Here is a 26,895-nt window from a genome sequence, read left to right on the forward strand (position 1 = left end):
CACCCAAAGCACAACCCAGAAATGAACAAATGGAAAGAACGGACTTCATCAAAATAAGCAGTTCTGTTCTTCAAAAGACACTCTTAAGAGAATGAAAAGACAATCCAGAGACTGGGAGAAAACCTTTGCAAGGATAATGGACTGATAGTGAAGTTACGCCCAGAATATATTTTTAAAAACTATCAGTGCTCAACAATAAAAAAACCCAAATAACCCAACTGATAATGGGCAAAAGATTTAAACAGACACTTCATCAAAGATTCTCAATAAAAGATGATCAATATTATTAATCATTAGGGCAGTGTAAATTAATATCACAATATCACTTCACATGTACTAGGATAGCTATAATAAAAAAGACTGATAATAATAAGAGTTGGTAAGGATGTGGAGAAACCGGAACCCTCATACATTGATAGAATGTAAAATGGTGCAGTCATGTGAGGAACAGGCCTAGGTCTCAGGTCTCAGCCATCACTCATCTATCCTGGGGAGATACTACAATGGTTTGGAGGACAAGAAAATAAAACCGAAAACTAAAACTGACATATCACTATATGCCCACCACTAATGGCTATAGTAAAAAAGATGGAAAATGCCAAATGTTGGCAAGTATGTGGAGCACTAGAACTCGCATACTGGGTTGGTGGGGGTGTACATTGGTACAACCACTTGAAAACTGGTTTTATAACATATAGCTGAACATATGGATACACTTAGGTACATACCTAACAGGAATACATACATATGTTCACCAATACACAGCAACACAATTCCTAATAGGCCAAGCTGCAAACAACCCAAATGTCTACAAACAGTAGAATGGATAAATTATATTGCAGCATATTCACAGAATGGGATACAACATGACAATGAAAATGAATTATCTACAACTATATGCAACATATGGATGACTCTCACATAGATAATGTGAATGACAGAAGACAGATGCTAAAGAGTATATGGCTCAATTATATGATATATAATTGACTCAATTTATATAAAATACAAAACAGGCAAAATGAATCTATGCTGTGAGAAGCCAGGATAGCGTATACCCTTGGGGGCTTGCCTGGAAGGGAAAGTGGGGAAGGCTTCTGGGGTGCTGGTCATGTTCTGTTTCTTGATCTGAGTATGTTCAGTTTTTGAGAATGCACTGAGCTGTATGTTTATGATATATGCATTTTCTGTATACATTATAGTTTAATAAAAAGATTTTAAAATAAAATAAAAATACAATTGCATGCTAGAAAGAAAGTTCCTTTTTATGAGTATTGTAAAAAATGTTTAAGGGAAAATGAGAACGTGTCTATATATCAGTGTTAAAAAAGAGCAGTGCTCTTTCTTGAGAAGTCTTCCAGTTATTCAACTATGATAAACTGTAATTATGTCTTAGAATAACTAATTGCAATGCAACATGACTTTATCACATATCAGTCTACACAAAACTACCCTTAATGTGCATGTAGGAAATGAATATACCTTAACCAAATAGGAAGAAAAACAAAATATTAGGAAGTGAAACTCAATTTTTCAACCATTCTTTTTCAGGAAATCCCAAGGAAAGCAGGGGTGTTGGTGGGTTAGCCTGAAAATCTAGAGTGCCGTGGATCAGTTCCATTGTCGTAGGGTCAGTTACTGAGGGGATCAGGAATCTATGGCCTGCAGCTTATGCAAATGACAGCTTTGGGGACATAGGTTAGAAGGCATGCATACTTCTTATAGGGTATGACTCACCTGCTCTCCCAGCAGGGAATTAACAATGAGACAACTACTACGTTTATATGTCTGTATCATTCAATGACTATATTTCTGTAACATAGGCTAGAGCTAGGCCTAATTTCTCAATTCATAAAGTTATATCTTTAAATTTAAAAATTCCATTGCACTTAGAATATATATACCATGAGGACTTCCCAAGGGAAGAGAAAAGAAAAAAGTTTTTCATGGGAATCTTTTCTATGTCTTAAGTGCCAATGATCACAAAAACAGATATCTGCATTCCCAAGTAGGTTTTCTGCCTTGATGTCAGTGCCCTGCCAGTGTCTGGACAATGAAAACTCTTCTCCTCAACCTAGAAATTTGAAAAAGTTTTTCCCAGTAGTGAGTACTTTTATGTCCCAGGATATGCTGAACCGATCAGTACTGAATTTAAAAAGTTCTTTATCCAAAAAGTGAAGCATAAGAGATGACGAGTCATCTCCTCAGATCTTAATTCTACTATTTCCAGGAGCTCAAGAGGTCTGTATGAATCATGTCACCAAACATGACTTTCGCTCAAATGCTTTCTCTAAAGGCTCTTCCTATGCATAGAATTGCATATACACTGTGGTGATGCAGGAACTTGTCTTTCCAGTGGACTGAAGGATACTTGGCTCTGTTTGCCTTCAGTTCACTCAAGCCTCAGTCTCTCATACCCATTTCCCCCTGTACAATGATTGCAGCAACAGGCCTTCCTCCTCCCTACTATTAGATACCTGATGCATACCCAGTTGTGATTTCCAGGTGAAGACTTTCTCAGTCACTGGCTTTATAGCGTTTTTCTCCACTATGCGTTTTCTGGTGTTTAATGAGATTCGATCTGTCAGTAAAGGCCTTCTGACATTCTGTACAAGCATAAGGTTTCTTTCCTGTATGAATTATCTGATGCATACTTAGTGTGGCTTTCTGGATGAAAGCTTTCCCACATTTACTACATTCATAGTGTCTTTCTCCAGTATGAGACTTCTGATGTATATTGAGGCGTGACTTCCAGGTGAAGGTTTTCCCGCAGTCACCACATTCATAGGGTTTCTCCCTAGTGTGGATTTTCTGATGTGTTATGAGATTTGATCGGTCAGTGAAGGCCTTTCCACATTCAGCACATATATTGGGCTTCTCACCTGTGTGGATTTTCTGATGCACACGGAGTTGTGACTTCTTAGTGAAGCATTTCCCACAGTCGCTGCATTCATAAGGCTTCTCTCCAGTATGGATTCTATGATGCGCAATGAAGTGCGATTTCTGGATAAAGGCCTTCCCGCATTCAGGACAAACGTACGGTTTCTCTCCTGTATGGATTCTCTGATGCACGCTTAGTGTTGATTTCTGGATGAAGGCTTTCCCGCAGTCCTTGCATTCATAGTGTCTCTCTCCAATATGAGATTTCTGATGTATTTTGAGGCGTGACTTCCATATGAAGGCTTTTCCACAGCCGTTGCACTTATAGGGTTTCTCTCCAGTGTGAGTTTTCTGGTGTTTAATGAGATTTGACTGGTCAGTAAAAGCCTTTCCACATTCAGCACACATATAGGGTTTTTCCCCAGTATGAGTTTTCTGATGTGTGGTGAGGTTTGTCCTGTGAGTGAAGACCTTTCCACATTCTGTACATATATAGGGTTTCTCTCCGGTGTGAATCCTTTGATGCACATGGAGTTGTGACTTCTTAGTGAAGGATTTCCCACAGTCACTGCATTCATACGGCTTTTCTCCAGTATGAATTCTCTGATGTGTGTTGAAATGTGATTTCTGGATGAAGGCCTTCCCACAGTCAGCGCATACATAAGGTTTCTCTCCCGTGTGGATTCTCTGATGCATCCTGAGTGCTGATTTTCTTGTGAAAGCCTTCCCACATTCATTGCATTCATAGTGTTTCTCTCCGGTATGAGTTTTCTGATGTATACTGAGGTCTGAGTTCTGGGAGAAGCCTTTTCCACATTCACTGCATTCATAAGGTTTTTCTCCTGTATGAATTCTCAGATGTCTAAAGAGGTCTGATCTCTGGAAAAAGGCTTTTCCACATTCACTGCATTTGTAGGGTTTCTGCCCGGTATGAATTTTTTGATGTGTAATGAGGTTTGATTTGAGGGTAAAGACTTTCCCACATTGAGTACACAGATAGGGTTTTTCTCCTGTATAAACACTTGGATGTACATCAACCTGGGGTTTCTGGGGGAAGACTTTGTTGCTTTTGTCACATTCACGGGACTTTTCTTCAGCATGAATTCTCTGATGCTCAAACAGATGTGACTTCTGAGTGAAGCCCATTACACATTCAGTACACACATAAAGCTTCTCCTCAGGATGAATTTTCTGATGGTGGGTGGGAGCTTGTTTGTGGCTGAGATGTTTTTCATAGTGATCATGTTCACAGGAATTTGCTCCTGTCTTAGCATTCTCATTCTTAGTAGAGGAAGGGCTATGGGGGAAATTGTTACCATTTCCAAAAATCTTGCCAACGTTCTTTGTTGCACTGTTTCTGTTATGATTATGTGAGTTTAAAGTATGCTTCAAAATTGTGTCACAGTTATGGAGTCTTTTAATTGAAGGAAAAAGCTTGGTAGTCACATGAATTATTTTTTCAATGTTTTTATGTTCATAGCCCCTCTCCTTAATCAATACTTTCACATGACTTAAAAGGTTATTCTGGTTTTCCTGACGTTGCTCTAGCTGGTCATTATCTTGCCACAGTTCTTCTAAAATAGAACACAATGAATATTCTCCTATGGGTTGATCAAATCTCTCACAGTGGAAGAAAATTCCTCCAGGAATTCCCTGTTGCTGCATTTTCCCAATAGCCTCACCTAAAAAGAAAATGAAAGAAATGAAAACGACACAAAGAACAATCAGCAGAGGCTAGAGGGGACATGTAGTTCAGACAGGATGAACACAGATAAATGGAAGAGCCCATAGGACAATATAGTAGTAATAATGTAGCAACACAATATTCTTATAGAACACTTAATAAATGCAAAACAACTGTATACCATTTATGATGCACAGAGACTGTTACAAGTGCTTTACATGAAACAGCTCATTTAATCCTCACTAAACCCTATGAGGTAGCTACGATTATCATTTGTTTTACAATTAAGAAAACAGAGGCACAGAGAAGTCATGCAACTTGCTGAATATCGAATAGCTAAATAAGTGGGAGAGATGGGATTTGAATTCTGGGAGTCCAGCTCCACTATGTAAGAGGCCTGGATTGTGAGTAGAGTAACCAGAAGAAACTGCAGCCTGTGAGGGGAAGCTTGGCATGGAAGAAATATTTCAGAATTTATGTTCTTAATACATATCAGCTCCACCACTTTACTAAGCTCTCTGCTTCTTCTTGCTTTTCCCTCTATACCATTACGAGTGGAGCCCTTCAAATTTAATGTTAATTTGAACATTAAATCTATATGCCTCAAACACCAATTCCTTTATATCTATAGGAAAACTAGTTGCAACATGCCATCCTGACATAGACAAACAGTAAATAGACATTTGCACTCCAACTTTATAACCAGCTGCAAGTTTCTTTCTTTCTTTCTTTCTTTCTTTTTTTTGAAATGGAGTCTTGCTCTGTCACCCAGGCTGGAGTGCGGTGGTGCGATCTCGGCTCACTGCAACCTCCGCCTCCCGGGTTCAAGTGGTTCGCCTGCTTCAGCCTCCCGAGTAGCTGGGATTACAGGCATGCACCACCACGCCCAGCTAATTTTTGTATTTTTAGTAGAGACGGGGTTTCACCATGTTGGCCAGGCTGGTCTTGAACTCCTGACCTCAAGTGATCTGCCCACCTCGGGCTCCCAAAGTGCTGGGATTACAGGTGTGAGCCACCGTGCCGGCCCCAGCTGCAGTTTCTATTGGTTCCAGGAATACATGCTTATAACAAGGCGTGTAAAAGAGGAAAGGGAAAGCTATCTGTGGCAGAATCTGCAGGCCCTCCCCTGAGATCTATTCTCCCCTTCTTTTACAGGAATAGAATGTAGCTGGGCCTTATATCCACTGGCCTCGCTATGTTCTCACCAGTGGAATATGAGCAGAAGTGATATATGCTACTTGCAGGCCAGCCTTAAGACAGTGGGCAAATGTCCTCTATTTCCTCTTCCCTCTTCCCACTGGACTCCACAGTGACCCATCATTAACCAGGCAGGTGACAACAATGCCCCAGGAGATGCCAGAGGAGTGACTTAGAACATGGTCCCTGAATGACCCGTCAGGATTAGAGTTGACTTGTTGAACTGGACCCATTCACCTCAGAATTATCATGTAGGGGAAGACATACATCTATATTTAGCCTCTTGTTTCGTTCCTCTGTGCATATCCAAATGTATTGTCTTTCTAAATATTAGCTCTAATTTTGGTATACCTCTAGGGAGCTTATGTTTGCTATGAATTTGTAAAGCAGACACTGTACCATTCATATTGATACTCAGTTTGGCACAGTTTATAACAGAAAGGACAAATACACAAAGGGTGAGAGTGTTAACATTTCATGCGGTCATCTTCCCTTTCCAAATATAATGTATGTTCCTTTGAATTCCTCTGAGCAGACACTTGAAAATTTCATCTGAAAGAGGAAAAATCTCCTCCTCTGCCTATATCCCCAAATTCAATAAATTCATTTACTAAATATTTTCTACATGCTCCACTTCAGGAAACTGAAGAATAAGTGTGCTGGTTATCAATGTTTTGCCTCTCAGTTCCAAATTCACCCTTCCTTGCCTGCTCAACAAAAACGGATCTGGCCCCAGTTACCCTGATGTGTTTATTACACATCGTATGCTGTATCAAAATATCCCATGCAGGCTGGGTGCGGTGGCTCATGTCTGTAATCCTAGCACTTTGGGAGGCTGAGGTGGGTGGATCACTTGAGGCCAGGAGTTTGAGACATGACAAAATCCCGTCTCTACTAAAGATACAAAAATTAGCTGGGCATGTTGGCATGTGCCTGTAATCCCAGCACTTTGGGAGGCCAAGGGAGGCGGATCACCTGAGGTCAGGAGTTAGAGACCAGCCTGGCCAACATGGCAAAACCCTGTCTCTACTAAAAATACAAAAATTAGCCAGGCATGGTGGCATGCACCTGTAATCCCAGCCACTCGGGAGGCTGAGGCAGGAGAATCGCTTGAATCCGGGAGGTGGAGGTTGCAGTGAGCCAAGATTGCACCACTGTACTCCAGCCTAGGTGACAGAGCGAGATTCTGTCTCAAAAATAAAAAACTCCAAAACTCCCAAATATCCCATGTACCCCATAAATATATATACCTATGTACCCATAAAAATTAAAAATTTAAACAGTGGATCTCGATCTCTTTAAATATTTTTTTCTTCTGCCAGCTGGCACGATATTAAACTTTGTCAGTGTAAGATGCTAGAGAGACGCTGCAGGATGAGGAAGGTTTGCTTCCTGGTTCTAGGGGGCTCACTCAGCAGGCTCATCCAGCAGGGGCAGGCTGTCTAGCACCAGGCTCATGTAGTGTGGGCATCTTTGCCAACATCTGGCTCCTGACGCACATGTAGTGTCCCCAGTACCCAGGTCTCGTGGTCTTCTCTAGAGCTTGGCTCCTGCAGTGTGGGTGACTTCTCCAGCACCCAGCTCCTGCAGCTCATATGGCTTCCCAAGCACCTAGTTCCTGCAGGCCCCCGCAGTGCTGTACAGTCAGCAGCACCCAACACCCCCCAGTTTACTCTCAGACGATTTGTAGTGGAATAGCTCTAGTGAGTCACCTCCGCATCAACAGCTTTCCCTGGAATCCTAGAGGGCAGGTTTCCAGCAAGTTCCACCAGCACAGCACCACAGCAAGTATTCTACCTGCCTCGAGCCATGGTTGTGCCCTCCCTACAAGGTCTGAATTTCATCCCTGGGAAGTAGGGAGCCTCTTCCTTGGATGCTTGCTCACAACCCTAGAAGAACCTGCTGTGCTTTCTATCTGCTATTCCTTTATTCTTCAGAGTTTCTTTTTTTGCTAGCAAATCCCTCATTATTCCAGTCCCATGGCTCACTGCAACCTCTGCCTCCTGGGTTCAAGCGATTCTCCTGCTTCAGCCACCTGAGTAACTGGGATTACAGGCGTGGGCCACCACACCCAGCTAATTTTTGTATTTTTAGTAGAGACGGGATTTCACCATGTTGGCCAGGATGGTCTTGAACTCTTGATCTCAGGTGATCTACCTGCCTTGTCCTCCCAAAGTGCTGGGATTATAGGTGTGAGCCACCACGCCTGGCTGCAAAGAATCTTTATGTTAACCATTCTCTGTTCACATTAGTCTGTGGTTTCTCCCTCGGTAAGACCCTGAGTTATACTACAAGAAATAGGCTCTTCATGTATACATATTTCAAAACATCATGTTTTACATGATAAATACATACAATTCTTATTTGTCAAATTAATAGATTTTTCTATAAAAAGAAATAGGCTCTTTTTTCTTAAATTCTTTTTTTGAAATAGAGATGGAATCTTGTTGTGTTGCCCAGGCTGGTCTTGAACTCCTGGCCTCAAGTGATCCTCCCGCCTCGGCCTCCCAAAGTTCTGGGTTTACAGACATGAGCTACCACACTCAGCCTGAAACAGGCTCTTAATTCCGGAGACTTTCTAAAAACATAGAGGTAAAAGCCTCAGTTACCCTATATGCTAAAATCCTGTGATTTTCTCAGAATTCTTGTGGGATGGAGGATGAGAAAAAGGAAAGAGCCATACAGGCTAGAATAATTAAAAGCCATTTTGTGAGACAGGTGAGAACTGATCACAAGGTGGAAAATGTCTCATCTGAATAGATAGAGCACAGAATAAACAGTCAGATTCAGGGAGGACTATCAGATATGGTCAACATTAAGAAAATATTAAAAATGGAGTTGAGCAGAGGTTACAGAAAATATACAGATATGAGTTGAACTGGAAATATGTGGCCATGTTGTTTATTTCTTTGAAAGAAGAGTTTAATTGTCACATACTAGGTAATGGAGAACAATTGTAGGTTTGTTTCATAATGCTCATGACAAGAGAAATAGAATGTTTTAGGTAAAGATATCTGTCATTAGCATTTAATATGAACTAGTAAAAACAATGGAATCAGCAAATCAAATCAGGAAGAGAATAATTACAATTCAGGCAGCAGAAAATATGGAGCTGGCCGGGCGCGGTGGGTCACACCTATAATCCCAGCACTTTGGGAGGCTGAGGCAGGCAGATCACTTGAGGTCAGGAGATCGAGACCAGCCTGGCCAACATGGCAAAACCCCATCTCTACTAAATATACAAGAATTAGCAGAGTATGGTGGTGCACATCTGTAATCCCAGCTACTCAGGAGGCTGAGGCAGGAGAATCGCTTGAACCCAGGAGGCATAGGCTGCAGTAAGCCGAAATGGCACCACTGCATTCCAGCCTGGGTGGCAGAGTGAGACTCTGTCTCAAAAAACAAAAAAAGAAAAGAAAAAGACTGAACAGGAGAAAAGGTCCCTAGGGAAACCTTGCTTATAGGGAAAATGAGGAAGAGAAGGCTGAAAAAGGGGCAAATAATAAATGGGATGCAGATCAGTAAGAAACAGACAATTGAGGAGGCACAATTGAAACCAGGGCAATGTTATGAACAAGGTAATTCATAGGAGGGAAGCTCAAAGAGGTATCAGGTAAATCATGAAATGTCCAAATTAAAAATGAGATACCCTACTGTTGCATCACGAGGTTAAAAAAAAAACAGAGAGCTACCCCTTTATACCCACTATTGACCAAAAAATGAGAAACTCTGGCACTACTAATTGTTAGCAGAAACACTGGGGAAGCCAGAACACTTGTACAGTGCAGCTAATCTGAGAATAATATGGTGGTACTCAGTCCTATTCTGGATGAGATACTCCATGATTAGGCGCAAATCCTCTCTTCTCTACACATCCCTGAGAAATTCTCATACCCTGTAAGGAAACATTTATGTAGAAGTTGATTGCAGAATTGTTTGTATTAGATGGGACTTGGACACAATGCTCAGCCTCCATGACTAGGTGAGTGGTTAAGTATGATGTGGTGCTGGGGACATTGTGAAATACTATGTAGCAATTTGAAGAACAGAGCCAGACAAACACACTAAAATATGGAGAGACCATAGGAATGAGCGAAAAAAAAAGGAACAGAATTGAGAAACATAGTACAATATGTTTTATATATAATAAAAATACATACTCATAAACCAATACTTCAGGCTTTAAGAGAATATCACACAATTTCAAGGTTCAAACACATTAGATCAGCTGCCCATGGGAGGAGGCATAAAGAATGGATATGGAGAATTGGAATAAAAGAAAAGACCTGGCCAAGCGCAGTGGCTCATGCCTGTAATCCCAGCACTTTGGGAGGCTGAGGCAGGCAGATCACCTGAGGTTGGGAGTTCGAGACCAGCCTGATCAACATGGAGAAACCCCATCTCTACTAAAAATACAAAATTAGCTGGGTGTGGTGGCACATGCCTGTAATCTCAGCTACTAGGGAGGCTGAGGCAGGAGAATCGCTTGAACCTGGGAGGCGGAAGTTGCAGTGAAACGAGATCGCGCCATTGCACTCCAGCCTGGGCAACAAGAGCGAAACTCCGTCTCAAAAAATAAATAAATAAATAAAAATAAAAATTAAAATTAAAATTAAAAAAAAAAAGACCCGTAATCCCAGCAATGACCTGTAATCCCAGCACTCTGGGAGGCCGAGTCAGGCAGATCAGTTGAGCCCAGGAGTTCGAGTCCAGCCTGGCCAACATGGTGAAATCACGTCTCTACAAAAAATACAAAAATTAGCTGGGCATGGTGGCATGTGCATGTAGTCCCCACTACTTGGGAGGCTGAGGTGGGAGGATCGCTTGAACCTGGGAGGTGGAGGTTGCATTGAGCCAAGATCATGTCACTGCACTCCAGCCTGGGCCACAGAAATTTTAAAACACTTGGATGTATAAGAAAAGACTAAGATGGGGGGCAGGGGTAGAGTAGGAAGAATAAAAAGGTCCTAGATAAGACAGGGTGGTATGTGATACAGAGTACAGAGACTAGAGACAGCTCTCTTGCCAAAAGGCCAATCAAAGAAGACAATAATGTGGCAAGGGTCATACATGGAAATGGCATTTAGGTATTTGAGGGCTATTGTCAACTATCTCCAATTGACTCCAAAAGTTTAGAACTTTCAAGATGGGTTATCTTCAGAGTGTTTCAAAGGCATCGGGCTTTCCTAGGGAAAGTGACACTGACTTCCATGTCCCCATCTGTCTGGGTCATGCTCACTCACCTGAACAGCTCTGATGTGGGGCTTCCCCCTCCAGCATCCATGGCCCCTCTCCTTGCTCCAACTTGAAGGCAGCCTCTGACTTGGGAACTTGGTACCCTGTTAACAGGACATGATACACGATTGGGTCCAGCTGATTGGGTTTCAGGGGCCTTTCAGTGACACTTTCCCTTTGTTTTTCAGAAAAGTAAACACATTTCACTGGGAACAGAGTAATAATCACAGAGGTGAAAAGGAACTGAATCCCAGACAAATCCAGGATGACACCATCACATAGGTTAGGTGTCGGGCAGCACTCAGCAGCCAAGAATGGAAATACCCTCATTAGCAGATGCAGAGGGCGGCCGTGCTTACCCACTGAGAGCAGGTGGCTGTAGTTCTCTAGTGTCACATCCCAGTACAGGCGTCTCTGGGCAGGGTCCAAGTGCTGCCACTCCTCCCTGCTGAAGTCCACAGTCACGTCCTCAAATGACACTGAAGCCTGTAACGACACAATGCTGTTCAAGGCAGCATGGTCAGCACTGGGGGATGGAAGAAGGTAGATAGCAAGTTGTTTTTAATGCTTTTTACCATAATGTATCATGTAGGGTTTTCACTAAGTACTTAGTTTTGTATTTTATTTTGTGAGAGCAAAAAAACTTATTAAAGTATCTTGACATTTGTTGTGTACTACATTAATTCATTTATTCATTCATTCTCTTTTCAAAATGAGGATTTTAAATGGGCTCTCTTTAAGTCCTCCAGCTAATTTAAAAACAAGATACTGGCCGATTATGTGTCAGATGATGTGCTAGGCAATGGTGATAAAGAGTTCAGTAAAATATAAAGCAACTTAAAGACTTGGATAACCAACAGAAGACACAAAGGGAGCTTTAGGAATTTGGAAGAAAAGTATAGGAGGTATAAGGTTAGATTTCATAGAGACAGTGGGGCGAGAGTTATCTAGAAGGGAGAAGCATGAGCAACAGTGTGGAGAAAGGAAAATAGAAAAATACATGGTGGATTCTGGGAACTGCAAGTAGTACCACATAAAGGAAAGGAGTCTGTATAGTATATTGAGAAGGTGACTATGAGGAAAATCCAGTAGAGATATACTAGCATCAGAAAAAGGAACAAGTCTTTTTTTCTAATAGAGAATGGACTGCAATTTATATGCAGGAAAAGACATGATTGTAATTGTGTGATTTCAAACAGTATTCAACATACATCAGGCTGGGCACGGTGGCTCACTCCTGTAATCTCAGCCCTTTGGGAGGCCGAGGCAGGTGGATCACCTGAGGTCAGGAGTTTGAGATCAGCCTGACCAATATGGTAAAGCCCCGTCTCTACTAAAAATACAAAAGTTAGCTGGGCGTGGTGGCGCACGCCCGTAATCCCAGCTACTTGAGAGGCTGAGACAGGAGAATTGCTTGAACCCAGGAGGTGGAGGTTGCAGTGAGCCGAGATTGTATCATTGCACTTCAGCCTGGGTGATACAGAGTGAGACTCCGTCTAAAAAAAAAAAGGATTGATCACGAGGAATGTTTGAAATGGGTGAGTCCAGATCAGTCTGGAGATGCACTGCAGAGTTTATGTGAGAGAATAAGACAATCTGGACTTAAGGCAGTGGTTGTCATGGGCAAGTAAAAGAAGGTGTTGGCTGGGCATGGTGGCTCATGCCTGTAATCCCACCACTTTGGGAGGCTGAGGCAGGCGGATCGCCTGAGGTCAGGAGTTCGAGACCAGCCTGGCCAACATGGCAAAAACCCCGTCTCTACCAAAAATACAAAAATTAGCCGGGCAGGGCGGGCGTCTGTAATCCCAGCTACTCGGGAAGCTGAGGCAGGAGAATTGCTTGAACTCAGGAGGCGGAGGTTGCAGTGAGCTGAGATCACGCCACTGCACTCCAGCCTGGGCAACAGAACGAGACTCCATCTCAAAAACAAACAAACAAACAAACAAAAAGAAGGTGTTCATGCTGTGTTTTAAAGAGTCTGAATTACGGGAGTGAGAAAAAGAAAGATTTCTAGGGCAATTCTCAGTTATCAGTTTTGTACAACCATGCAGACGGTGGTGTTATATACTGAGAGGGGCTAGTAGATTAGGAAGGGAGTGGGGAAGAGAATGAAACATAATGTTACATTTTGTCCATGTTGAAATAAAGGTGGTAAAACATGCAGGGAGTTATACAATAAGCTTTTGGGCTATTATAGAGGTAAGATTTGGGAGTTCTCATATAGAGCTGGGAAACAGATGAGACGAACCAGGAAGGGCACACAGATAGAGACGATACAGAAACCATCTCTTACAGACCATCTCTAAACCAAGTGTATTTAAGTCAGAAATCAGTAATAAGATGAAACTTTTCTGAAATCATCATTTTAAAGTTTAAAAATACAGTTCAAAATAACCGATCGTCTAAGAAGATACACTCAATATCAATGTAATCAGTACATGTAAGAATTTATTGGATTAAGAAATGGTAACTAAAGTGGAAATTAGGGTCTCCAGTGCTCATATTACAAAAGAATAAAGTCCAAAATTCCATGCATTAAGCATCGAAATAAAGACATTATAAAAATAACAATAGAGTAAAGCCCAAGAGAAAAAATCTTTAAAAAGCAGAAATCAATACATTCAATGCCATCCCAATTGAAATCACAACAGGATTTTTGTAAAATCTGACAAACCAATTCTAAAATTTCTGTGGAAGTGCAAATGGCCAGGAATAGCTAAGGCATTTAAAAAAAATATTTTGTATCTTGTTTTCAGAGACATGGTCTTGCTTTGTCACCCAGGCTAGGGTGCAGTGGCGCAACCACAGCCCACTGCAGCCTCAACCACAGGCATATGTCACCATATGCTGCTTCGTTGTTTTTTTTGTTTTGTTTTGTTTTGTTTTTTTGTATTTTGTAGAGACAGGGGTCTCCCTATGTTGCCTAGGCTGGTCTAGAACTCCTGGCCTCAAGTGATCCACCTGCCTCAGCCTCCTAAAGCACTGGGATTGTAGGCGTGAGCCACTGTGCCCGGCCTGCCAAGACACTCTTGAATAGTTAAAGCAATGTGGGAGGACATGCTTTACAAGACCTCAAGACTTACAAAGCAATGGAAATTTAAGACATTGTTGTCCTGGTGCTAGGATAGACAAATAATCCATTGCAACAGAATATAGAGTACAGGCCGGGTGCAGTGGATCAGGCCTGTAATCCCAGCACTTTGGGAGGCTGAGGCAGGTGGATCACTTGAGGTCAGGAGTTTGTGACCAGCCTGGCCAACATGGAGAAATCTCGTCTCTTCTAGAAATACAGAAATTACATGGGCATGGTGGCACGTGACTGTAGTCTCAGCTACTTGGGAGGCTGAAGCAGGAGGATCACTAGAACCTGGAAGGCGGAGGTTGCAGTGAGCCAAGACCGGGCCACTGCACTCCAGCTTGGACAACAGAGTGAGACTCAGTCTCAAAAAAAAAAAAGAGTACAGAAACAGACCCACATATACAGTCACCTGATTTATGCCAAAGGTGTCCAGGCAGATAGTGAGGAAAAATATTTTCAACAAATGTTGCCAGGGCCTGGGCGTGGAGGCTCACACCTGTAACCCCAGCACTTTGGGAGGCTGAGGCAGGTGGATCACTTGAGCTCAGGAGTTTGAGACCAGCCTGGACAACATGGCAAAACCCCATCTCTACAAAAAACACAAAAAATTAGCCAGGCATGGTTGCGCGTGCCTGTAGTCCCAGCTACTCAGGAGGCTGAGGTGGGAGAATCACCTGAACCTGGGAAGCTGAGGCTGCAGTGAGCCATGACTGTGCCACTGCACTCCAGCCTGGGTGACGGAGCAAGACCCTATCTAAAAAAAAAAAAAAAGAAAGAAAGAAAGAAAAGAAGACAAGGTTGTGTATAGAAAAAATAAAGTAAAATCTGAGCTCTATTTCACATTACATGCCAAAACAATAACATCGTTTGAACCTGGGAGGCGGATGTTGCAGTAAGCTGAGATCACGCCATTGCACTCCAGCCTGGGTGACAAAAGCGAGACTCCATCTCAAAAAAAAAAAAAAATCAATTCCAAGGCCAGGTGCAGTGGCTCATGCCTGTAATCCCAGCACTTTGGGAGGCCAAGGCAGGAGGATTGCTTGAGTCCAGGTTTAAAACCAGCCTGGGCAATATGGCGAGATTCGGTCTCTACAAAAAAATAAAATATATAGCACACATATAAAAATTAGCTAAGTGGGGTGGCAAGCACCTGCAGTCTCAGATACTCAGGAGGCTAGGCTGGAAGATCTCTTGAGCCTGGAAGGTGGAGGCTGCAGTGAACCATGTTTGTGTCACTGTACTCCAGTCTGGGTGACAGAGTGAGATCCCATTTCAAAAGTATATATAAATTCCAGATGTATTATAGACTTAAATGTGAAAGGCAAAAACTATAAAGCCTTTAGAAGATAATACAGATGGCTATCTTCATGACCTTGAATTAGGAAAATAGTTCTCAAACATGAACCATGAAAATTGATAAGTCTTTCTACAACAAAGCTTAGAACTACTATTCATTTAAAACACAGCATTAAAAGAGAACAAAGGGAAAGTCACAGAGTAGAAGATATCTCCAACATACATTATCAACAAAGGGCTCAGCTAGAAGATGTAGAGAATTTGTACAAACCAATAAGAAAAAAAGAGACCACCTAGTAGAAAAATGGGTGAAGCATTCATTTTACAAAAGAGGAAATCCAAGGCTTTAATAAACATAAAAAAAGGTTTAACCTTCTTAGTAGCCAGGGAATACAAATTAAAACCACAAAGGATAGCATTGCACAACCCCTAGAAAGTCTTAAATGAAAAAGACTGATAATACCAAGTGTTGAAGAGAATGTGGTGCAAGAACTCTCATACTGCTGATGGAGGAGGTGGGAATTGCTACAACTGTGCTGGAAAGTATTTTGGCCCTAACTGGTAATGTTGAAGACATGCAGGCAATATGACACAGTGAGTCCACTCATGGAAATATATATGCCCACGTGGAATATGTGCACATATACAACAGGAGATGCATTCAAGAATATTTATAGTGGCATTATTCAAAATATGTATAATATTTCATGATAAAAAGGTTTAAAAACAGTGATTTTAAAAAATCAGTATTCAAAAAAATCAGTATTCAATATATGTACAGTATCAACTGTCTTCATAAAAAAAATTAAGGATATTTTCTTTTCTTTTCTTTTTTTTTTTTTGAGACAGGATCTTAACTCTGTCGCCCAGGCTGGAGTGCAGTAGCTTGATCTTGGCTCACTGCAACCTCTACCTCCCGGGTTTAAGTGATCCTCCTGCCTCAGCCTCCCTAGTAGCTGGGATTACAGGCACCCACCATCGCGCCTAACCAATTTTTGTATTTTTAGTAGAGACAGGGTTTCACCATGTTGGCCAGGCTGGTCTTGAACTCCTGACCTCAGGTGATCCACCCGGCTCGGCCTCCCAAAGTGCTGGGATTACAGGCTTGAGCCACCGCACCTGGCCAGGATATTTTCTTTTTTTCCTTTGTTTTTTTGAGACAGAATCTCACTCTGTCGCCCAGGCTGGAGTGCAGTGGTGCAATCTTGGCTCACTGCAACCTCTGCCTCCCGGGTTCAAGCAATTCTAGTGCCTCAGCCTCCTGAGTAGCTGGGATTATAGACGCCTGCCACAGTGCCTGGCTAATTTTGTATTTTTAGTAGAGATGGGGTTTCACCATGTTGGTCAGGCTCATCTAGAATTCCTGGCCTCAAGTGATCTGCCCAGTCGGCCTCCCAAAGTTCTGGGATTACAGGTGTGAGCCACTGTGCCTAGCCTCTTTTTTTACTTTTTTGAGATAGGATCTTGCTCTGTTGCCCAGGCTGGAATGCAGTGGTGCAATCACGGCTCACTGCAGCCTCAAACTCCTGGGCTCAAGGGATCCTTCCCGCCTCAGCCTCCTTAGTAGCTGAGACTACAGGTGCACACCACCATGCCCAGCTAATTTTTAAATTTTATTTTTAATTTTTTGTAGAGATGGTGGTGCAGGAGGGTGTCTCACAGTGTTGCCCAGGCTGGCCTCAAACTCCTGGGCTCAAGCAACACTTTCACCTCTTAAGTAGTTGGGATTACAGGCATGAGCCACAGCACCCAGCTGTAAAAACTTTTATTATATGCACTGGGAGCTGGTAGACAAAAAAACCACCCTCACCTGTCTCTCCCTCCCTGGAAGTCATGAAGGTCACATTAACAATGCCACATTCACATGCACAAACACCATGCCAGGCATTGCAAGCATTGACAGATGCAAGAGAAATACAGACAAGGTACACTGCCCAGAGTTGTCCCTGTTTGGTCTCTTCCCCCACCAAAATAGAAGCTTTGGACTCCACCATGGCTGGGAAGGAATGTGTAGGGTGGTGAAAGAGGGCTCTGGAGAGATTTGGGTAGAAAGCTGATAACACAGACATGCCCAGATTCCAGCCTCACCTACCACATATGAAAAGGTGTCATTTTTCTGGGCAGTATCTACCATGGAGGATGGCGTGTGTCCCTACCACCACAAGGACTCCTACAAGGACTTCCTCATCCTAGGTAACGGCCCCCATCCCAGTCCCTCATGGATCTCCAGCTAGTCACACAGCAATGTCTCCATTCAGGGTCATCTCAGTCCCAGCACATTCTGCACCCTCACCCCTGGGGGTATACTCTGCTGTCAGGACTGGCTGCCAACTGCCCATTCTGTCCCTGATCCCTTAGCCACCTGCTCTGTCCCGCCCTGCAGCTGGCTGGGGGCTCAGGCCTCCTGCTTCAGGGCTGCTCTCATTCCTGCCTCAGCACACTTCTGTCACCTCCTGGTGTGATCTTGCCCTTCCACTCTGCCCCAGGCCTAGCAGAAGGGCTTCCAGGGCACGTAGGAGCATGGCTGGAAGTGAGCCTGGGGTGAGGGACCCAGCTGCTCTGCAGGTTCCCCCTGGGCTGGAGGTGCCCTGGTCTTTGCAGGATAATTTTCTGGGTGGCCTTGGACCAACCCAGTTGTCCCCTCTTTCTTGCTTGCAGTTCTCAAGAATAACTGTAGAATGTGCTGGAAATGGAACATCCTGAGCTGTGGAGGGACTGGCCCAAACAGGAGAGAGAGCCGGGGGCTCTCCTGCGAACAGGATGTCCAGTGCTTTAGCCCCGCACATTGGGTGTGCGTTGGGGTGTCCTAGGGTATAAAACCCAAGGCAGGCTGCTTTCTGGGATCCCTCAGCTATGGTGCAAGTGGGGCATGCGCAGATGAGACTCCAGCTGCACCAAGCAGCTTTTCTAAGGCTTGGGGGACCAGCTTGCAATGAATCATAGGCTTCTGCTGTCCCTGGCTGCCTACCTGTAAGTAATAAGCCTGCTCCATGTAACTTGTATGCATGGGTGTTTCTGTCTCATGGGACGTAGACAAGCTGGTAGCTAGTACGTAGAGACCCTGCTTTGGTCTTTTTGAAAAAAACATGAAGGATATTTTCTTTTTTTTTTTTTACTTTTTTGAGACAGGGTCTTGCTCTGTTGCTGGAGGGCAGTGGTGCAATCATGGCTCACTGCAGCCTCAAACTCCCGGGCTCAAGGGATCCTTCCGGCCTCAGCCTCCTGAATAGCTGAGACTACAGGTGCACCCCACCATGTCCAGCTAATTTTTAAATTTTTAAGTTGTATTTTTACTTTTACTCCTCCCTGTCCATCTGAGTGTTTCCTGTTCCCCGGGACTGTTCTCTGTGGCCCTGCAACTGCTCTTCCCTCCCTCTGGCTTTCCCCGCTTCCCTTGCTGCTTCCTGTACAGCTGTTTGCTGCCTGCCCAGATCTGTCCCTGCTCCCTTTGCTGGTCCTTGTTCCCTCTGACTTTTCCTTGGTCCCTCTGTTTCCTATTCCCTCTAAATGTCTCTTGTTCCTTCCGAGTACCCCCGTTCTTTTATCGCTTTCTTTGACTCTACCTGGATCGCTCTAACTATTCATGCCTCCTGTTTCCTGTTCTGACTGTCCTGTGTTCCCTTTGTTGTCCCTCCAGCTGATCCTTGTTCTGTGGCACCATTCTGATTGTGTGCTAGTCTACCTGACTGTTCCCTGGTCCCTAAGGGCCTTTCTTGTTCCTTCCAGCTGTTCCTGGCTCACACAGACTGACTGCTGTTGGATTCTGCTGACTAATCTCTAGTCTCCTGATTCTTCCCTGTCCTTGGACAGTTCCTTGAGTACATTTCTTTCTTTCCATTCTTTCCTTCCTTTTCTTCCTCCCTTCCTGTTTCTGAGACAGGGCATCACTCTGCCACCCAGGCTGGAGTGCAGTGGCACAATCACGGCTCACTGCAGCCTCCACCTCCCAGGCTCAGATGATCCTCCCACCTCAGTACCACCCTACCCGGCTGATTTTTTTTGTATATATATATATATATCACACACATACACACACAAACACACACACACACACACACACATACACACATATATTTATTTATTTTGTAGACATGGGGTTTCACCATGTTGCCCAGGCTGGTCTTGAACTCCTGGCCTCAAACAATCCTCCCGCTTTGGCCTCCCAAAGTGTTGGGATTACAGGTGCGAACCACCGTGCCTGGCCATTGAATACATTTCTACTATGCTCTCCCGTGATGTTCATGCATCTGGTCTGTGGACCACACTTTGAGTAGTACCTAACTAGCTAGCTTATGCCCTTACCCACTAAAGTGCACTATTACGTGTTCTATGCCACAGCTGGATTCTGTACTTCCACTGCCTCCATTACTCAACATTACATCTAATTATTGGCTGGTTCCTCTGATTGCTTCCTGGGTAGGGTGACCAAGTGTCTCAGTTTGCCCAGGAATGTTCCTGTTTTAGCACTGGAAGTCCCATGTCCCCTCAGTCACAGGCAAACCAGGATGGTCCTGGGAACTCTGGCTGTTTCCCAGACTCTCCAATTGTGCCTTCATCCCAGTAACTACTGCATGGACCCTCGGGCTGTTAACTCGCTTCAGTTATACCATTCTTTCTGGCTCTCCTCTAGTCTCTCTAGCTGGCCACTGGTCAATCACGCTGCTACCCACACTGGATACATGTTTAATGCTCACCTGACTTGTTCCCTAGTTCCTCTGGTTACTTCCCAGGGCCTCTGGTGGACCCTCAGCCCCAAGCACATTTTGGCTGCTCCCTCTGGCTGCCCCCCAGCCTCAGTGACTGTTCCTTGTTCCAGGTGTTCCACAGTACTCTAGGCCATTCTGCAGCTTCAGAGGCTCTTCTCTCATCTTTCCACCTGTTCCATGGGCTCTGTCCCTTCCCTGATCCCTCTGCCCATTCTACAGCCTCAGCAATTGTCTCCTGGTTCCTCTGGCTGCAATCCATTCTCTGGGTCGTATTTCACATTTCTTGTTCCCTGGTATCGCTGTCTTTTGCCTATGTCCTCAAGCTCTCTTCTAAACCAAGGAACTGCTTCCTGGTTCCTCGGGAAGTTGCTTGTCCCTCAGGCTCATACCCAGTTCCTTGGATATGTTTGCCTTTTCCATTTTATCTGATTCTTCTGCTTCCTCACCCCTCTGGATACTGACTGCTCCGTCTGGCTGCTATTTGGTTCCTCTATTTCCTGGTACCTCCTCCTATTTCATGATCCTTCTCACTGTTCTTTAACCCTCGGCTCTTCCCTGCTCCTCAGTGATCACCACTTCTCCAGCCTCAGAAACTGTTTCTTGGTCTCTGGCTCCAGCGTCTGACTCATGTCCTGTTTGTTTCATTATTCTTCCACCTATACCCTGGACCCCTTGGCTATTCTTCGTCTCTAGTAAGTGCACCACGGTACCTGTTCCTTATTCCGTTGTGACTCCTCCCAGCCCTCTTTACCTTACTGATCCCTCTGCTTCTTCTCCATCTTCAGCCACTGTTTCTTGGTACAACTGGCTGCTCCTCAAACCCTGGGGATATTTTTATTGGTTTCTAGGTATCTCTGCCTATACCCCGCTCCCTGATGTTTAATGAAAAAACCAAGAACCTAACCAATAAATAAGTCAATAAATAATATTCCCCCCAGGGTCTCGGTCATTTCCATCTCTTGAGGTGGGTCAGAGATCTGTGGTTGGGAAAGAAGAGATGAATGGAGAAATGTGCCTTGCAGAGCCCAGAATCATTCGTCTAGAAATCCCCACTATTGGCTGGGCAAGAGGCCATGTGCAGGAGTGGGGAGGACCACATTGTCATGGCCCTAACCTGTGGGTCCGTGACTGACATGATTGAGCAGAGCTTAGACAAGGTGGAAGTGTACTACTGTCAAGCATTGATTCCCTTGCTATTTAATGCCCCTATACCTTTGACTCAAAAACATAATTTCAATGACTTGGCAGAAAGATGTATTTATTTATTTACTTATTTATTTATTTTGAGATGGAGTCTCGCTCTGTCACCCAGGCTGGAGTGCAGTGGTGTGATCTCGGCTCACTGTAGCCTCAACCTCCTGGGCTCAAATGATTCTCCGACCTCAGCCTCCCAGGTAGCTGCGACTACAGGTGCACACCACCACACCTGGCTAATTTTTGTATTTTTGTTGAGATAGGGTCTTACTATGTTGCCCAGGCTGGTCTCAAACTCCTGAGCTCAAGTGATCCGCCTGCCTTGGCCTCTCAAAGTGCTGGGATTATAGGCATGAGCCACCATGCCCAGCTGGCAGAAAGATTTAAATGTAGGAATTTTATCATAGCAGTTTTAATCACAATAGAAAACTTGAAATACCCTAAATGCACATTATTAGTGGACTGGTTGTGGGGGGATGGGGAGACATTGGTCAAAGTATACAAAGTTTTGTTAGAGGGAATAAGTTTTTGAGATCTATTGCAGTTTGGTGGCTATAGTTAATAATGATGTAATGTTATTTCAAAATTGCAAAGGGAGCAGATTTTAAATGTTCACATCACCAAAGAAATAAGTCTTTGAGGTAATGGATATGTTAATTAGGTTGATTTGAATATTCTACAATGTATACAAATATCAAAACATCACGTTGTACACCATAAATATACATAATTATTATTCGTCAATTAAAAATAAAATATGCAGGGCATGGTGGTGACTCAAGCCTGTAATTCCAGCACTCGGGGAGGCCAAGGCAGGAAGATCGCTTGACCCCAGGAGTTTGAGCCCAGCTGGGTGTGGTCCCATGTGCCTGTAGTCCCAGCTACTTGGGAGGCTAAGGTGGGAGGATCGCCTGAGCCCAGGAGGTTGAGGCTGCAGTAAGCTGAGATTGCACCACTGCACTCTAGCCTGGGCAACAGAGGGAGACTGCCTCAGAGAAAAAACATTAAAATAAATAAATAAAATTTAAAAAATAGTGAACTGGCTAAATTATGGACATCATAAGTGTATGAAGAAAAATACTTGCTGCTTAGCAAATTATGTCAAACTGCCCAGTTAAAAATGAGGTAACCAAAGAGTATGATTCTGTTTTAAAACTTTAGCTATATATGTGTATGTGTATAGTATGTATGCACACTCTGGCCCCACACGTATACTCACACACATGCACACATGCACATACAAAGGAAAAAACAACTGAAAGGAAATACAGCTAAATGTTAACACTGGTTAACTTTGGGTAATGTTGGAACGACAAGTAATTTTTTAGTTTCTTCTATTTGCTAACGTATACTTTCTAATATTTATTATGAAGTTATAAAATGACCAAAAAAATAATATTTAAAAGTTTAATATTATCCTAATGACTGCATGACCCCGAGTCCCTGAGATAATGAACCCTTCCAGAGCCAACAGCATCCACAGGTAGGTCTGAAAGGAGGGAGCTGTCGGGCAAGGTCTGGCTCACTCGTGGTCCTCCTCGGCTTATAGAATCTCAATGGGAACTCTGATCTGAAAGGGAGCTCTGAGCGGGAAACCTGATCTCAGCTGTGGTGCGATGAGGGTGGAAGACACAGTCAGGAGACCTGGCTCCAGTCTAGTGTTGTCACCGCCAACTTGAGAGGCCTGGGCGAGTCATGTGTCTTCTGGGGCATTTTATTCATCTTTTTTTTTTTTGAGTCTCACTCAGGCTGGAATGCAGTGGCATGATCTCAGCTCACTGCAACCTCCACCTCCCAGGTTCAAGCCATTCTCCTCCTGCCTCAGCCTCCCAAGTAGCTGGGATTACAGGCATGTGCCACCACATTCAGCTAACTTTTTGTATGTTTAGTAGAGATGGGGGTTCGCCATGTTGGTCAGGCTGGTCTTGAACTCCTGACCTCAAGCAATCCACCCACCTCGGCCGCCCAAAGGTGCTGGGATTACAGGCATGAGCCACCGTGCCCGGCCATTTTATTCATCTTTGAAAGAAGGGACAGCCAGAAGGGCCCCAGAGACTGTGGTGGCCCTACTACCCTGCCAGTCTCTAAGTTCCAAAGAAAAAGGATTTTTCTCTACCTAAATCAGGATAGAGGAGAAATCGCCAGATCCCCAGAGACCTGGGGGAAAGGGGCACTGGTGGGGATCAGCTGACATCTGTAAAGAGCCGATGGAGAGGGAAGGGTTGGTGCTGGGGTGGGGGATGGAGGCTCCCTGGCTATGGATAGTGGCTGCTTCTACCTGGACCTCACCCTCATTTGCCCTGCAGGGAGCTGCCCCCACTCCCTAGGCTGTAAGGCTCACCTTCCACATCCTCCCTCTCCTCTAGTGTAATCAGCCACATTACACTGTCCACTGAAACACACGGGGCTTTGGATGTGGCCGCATCAGCCAAGTGGTGCTCACTCTCAGCAAGAGGACCCTGATCTGTCTCCAGGGTGGCAGGTCCGGAATCTGCCACTTCCTCTGACTCACCTGCTTCTGCCCTTAGGCCCTGGGGACAGGTCAGGGTATCTCTTCACTGAATGAATTCTTGCCTCTGGGGTCCTCTCCCTCCTCACCTCACATGAGCTGCCACGTCCCTCTGCAGCCAGGGCCGGGGACCATGGGGGAGAGTCCCCATTAGCTGCCATGTTCACGCTGGGCCTCAGCCCTCAGGCTCTCCTGCTGACAACCCCACTCTTCCCCAAGCTGGAAGCTGAGCTGGCATCTGTGGACTCAACCGGAGCTGCTGGGGCGAGGCAAGCAGGGGTCAGAAGGAAGATCCTGCAGTTTCCACTAAGAAGCCTGGCCCCCAGACTCTGCAGAGGCTCCAAGAAACCCTGGAAAGACAGTGTCCACATGGTCATCACTCCACGTTCACCCACAAATGTTTTCTGGTGGTGCCCGGGGGCCGCTCACTGTGCTGGATGCTGTGGAAGAGAAAAGTTTGGTAAAACCCACACCAAGTATTAAAGCAAAACATGGGAAAAATTCACAAGATCTGGTGTAAAATGAATGAGGATTTGTATTTAAGCTCTTCTATGTTCTAGCTAGAATTTGGGGAAGTCACTTTATGTGAAGTTTCTTCATCTTATAACAGGATGAAAATACCTATCTCATAGGGTTGTTAGAATTAGATGAAATGATGCTTCTACGCACACCTACTTGGTACCTGGAACATGCTCAACTCATATTAAATAGTGCTATTATTACAAGGTGCGAGGCATGTTTTATTAGGTACCTCATTTAATTTTCACACTCATCCTGTGGACTAGGCATTACTATTATTACTAATCCCATTTACCATCAGATAGAGCTGTTCAGAAATATTAAGAAATTTGCCCCAGGATCACTCAGATGAGGGGGAAGGACAAGGATTCAAACCCAGGTATGCCTGGCTCCAAAGCATACTTTCTTAACTACTGAGCCATTTGGTACTCTATACATGGCAGAATCACAATAAACACTGTGGTTCCTGCTACCTTCAAAGTGCTCTGGCTGAGGGGTGACCATGCCACTTGAGCATAAACTGAGCTTCTGTGTAATTCAGTGTACATTCTATGCAAAGGATAGAGCCCATCTTCTTCTGTCAAAGATGAAAACTCATACTTATCCCTTCCCATCAGGCCCTGAAAACCTGCAGGTCTGCACAGGCTCCCAAATCCCTATAGCCCACACCGTTGACAAAAAACTGTGTCCCAAATGGTGTCATCAACTGGTTTCCACAGGCTCCTCAAATTATCACCAACCCAGGCAGCACACCATCAATAGGATCAATGACTCCCATAAAACCCTCAGTAATAGAAGTTCTAGTCCATTACAAAGCAACTCACACAGTACTATAATAACCAATGTCCATAGGTCCCAATCCAGGACTGCTACAGGCCCCCCAAAACTGACTTGTAATCCCTGTGAATCCCAGACTTGCAGTCATTCACCACCTTAACACCCCAATCAATAAACTCTCATGGACTGAATCAACGACCTCAGATACTGACATTTCCAACACTTCCAGGCAGAACCAACACGTCATTTACAAGGAAAAGGGATCACAATGGCACTAGATTTATTTGCAACAACAGAAGCCATGTTAGAAGAAAACTCTACAAATCATTGAGACAGAAGGACTGAGATCCAAGAATTCTAAACCTGTCCTAGCTAGATACCATTCTTTTGTCAGAGCAAAAGAAAGACAATTTTAGATATAAAAGCATTTCTAGCATTTTATGCCAATATTCCAATCTCAGGAGAACACTCAAGGGAATAGTCTAAACAATGGTAAATGGAATAGAAACAGAAACGTCAAAACAGGAAAGCAGTTTTGAGAAAGGATTCTTGCAATTGATATATAATTATATCTGGATAAAGAAAAACAATGTAATTGGGCATTTGTAGTAAATAAGGCTGTTACTATTAACTATGTGGAAATTTAAAAATTCCCTGGCCGGGTGCCATGGCTCACGCCTGTAATTCCAGCACTTTGGGAGGCCAAGGCGAGCGGATCACGAAGTCAGGAGATCAAGACCATCCTGGCTAACACTGTGAAACACTAAAAATATAAAAAATTAGCCAGGCGTGGTGGCACGCACCTGTAGTCCCAGCTACTCGGGAGGCTGAGGCAGGAGAATCGCTTGAACCTGGGAGGCGGAGGTTGCAGTGAGCCGAGATCGTGCCACTGCACTCCAGCCTGAGTGAGAGAGAGAGACTGTCTCAAAAAAACACAAACAAACGAACAAACAAATTCCCTGGAAAATTTACTGAGTGAAATGAGGAGAAGGCAAATTACAAATTTCCATGGGCAGATATTGGTACCATATTATTTGGATTTAGTAATATAGAAAATATATACAATCATATTTGTAAGGAAGGTAAAGGCAACTACTAGCAGAAATTGATTAAAAAATAATCAAAATTGCAAACAATCAAAATTCAAAAGTAATAAAAACCTAAAAGGAAAGAGAAACATGACTGAGGCCAGGTGCAGTGGCTCACACCTGTAATCCTAGCACTTTGGGAGGCCGAGGCAGGCGAATCACGAGGTCAGGAGTTCAAGCCCATCCTGGCCAACATGGTGAAACCCCGTCTCTACTAAAATTACAAAAATTAGCTGCATGTGGTGGTGTGTGCCTGTACTCCCAGCTACTCAGGAGGTTGAGGCAGGGGAATTGCTTGAACCCAGGAGGCGGAGGTTGCAGTGAGCTGAGATTGTGCCACTGCACTCCAGCCTGGGTGACAGAGCGAGACTCCGTCTCAAAAAAAAAAAAAAAAAAAGAGAAACACGACTGGCCAGGCGCAGTGGCTCACACTTGTAATCCCAGCACTTTGGGAGGCTGAGGCAGGCAGATTACCTGAGGTCAGGAGTTTGACACCAGCCTGGTCAACATGGTGAAACCCTATCTCTACTAAAAATACAAAAATTAGCCGGGCGTGGTGGCAGGTGCCTGTAATCCCAGCTACTCGGGAGGCTAAGGCGTGAGAATCGCTTGAACCCAGGAGGCGGAGGTTGCAGTGAGCCGAGATCGTGCCACTGCACTCCAGCCTGGGGGGACAGAGTGAGACTCTGTTTCAAAAAAAAAAAAATAGTAAACAAAAAATAATAGGAGAA

At 44.2% G+C, this 26,895-nt stretch overlaps 1 protein-coding gene across 24 annotated transcripts in view; it reads right to left on the reverse strand.

The window, feature by feature from the left end:
* Positions 1-260: 260 nt before the first annotated feature.
* ZNF41 (zinc finger protein 41) overlaps positions 261-26,895 on the reverse strand; it is a 43,749-nt gene continuing 17,114 nt past the window's right edge. For 3 of the 24 annotated variants that reach the window (XM_019019763.4, XM_055375667.2, XM_004064071.5), the window contains exons 2-5: positions 23,870-24,220; positions 11,356-11,482; positions 11,005-11,100; positions 261-4,562 (exon numbers count right to left, since the gene is read on the reverse strand). In XM_019019763.4, coding sequence (XP_018875308.2) covers positions 2,518-4,562; positions 11,005-11,100; positions 11,356-11,482; positions 23,870-23,941 — 2,340 coding nt within the window. In that variant the 5' untranslated portion in view covers positions 23,942-24,220 and the 3' untranslated portion in view covers positions 261-2,517. Of the gene's footprint in view, positions 4,563-11,004; positions 11,101-11,355; positions 11,523-23,783; positions 24,221-26,895 lie in introns of all 24 variants that reach the window. The other 21 variants (XM_055375668.2, XM_063703185.1, XM_055375664.2 and 18 more) reach the window with 14 other exon arrangements.

This window comes from Gorilla gorilla, chromosome X (genome assembly GCF_029281585.2).
Source record: "Gorilla gorilla gorilla isolate KB3781 chromosome X, NHGRI_mGorGor1-v2.1_pri, whole genome shotgun sequence".
In the NCBI taxonomy this organism is placed as follows: Eukaryota; Metazoa; Chordata; class Mammalia; order Primates; family Hominidae; genus Gorilla; species Gorilla gorilla.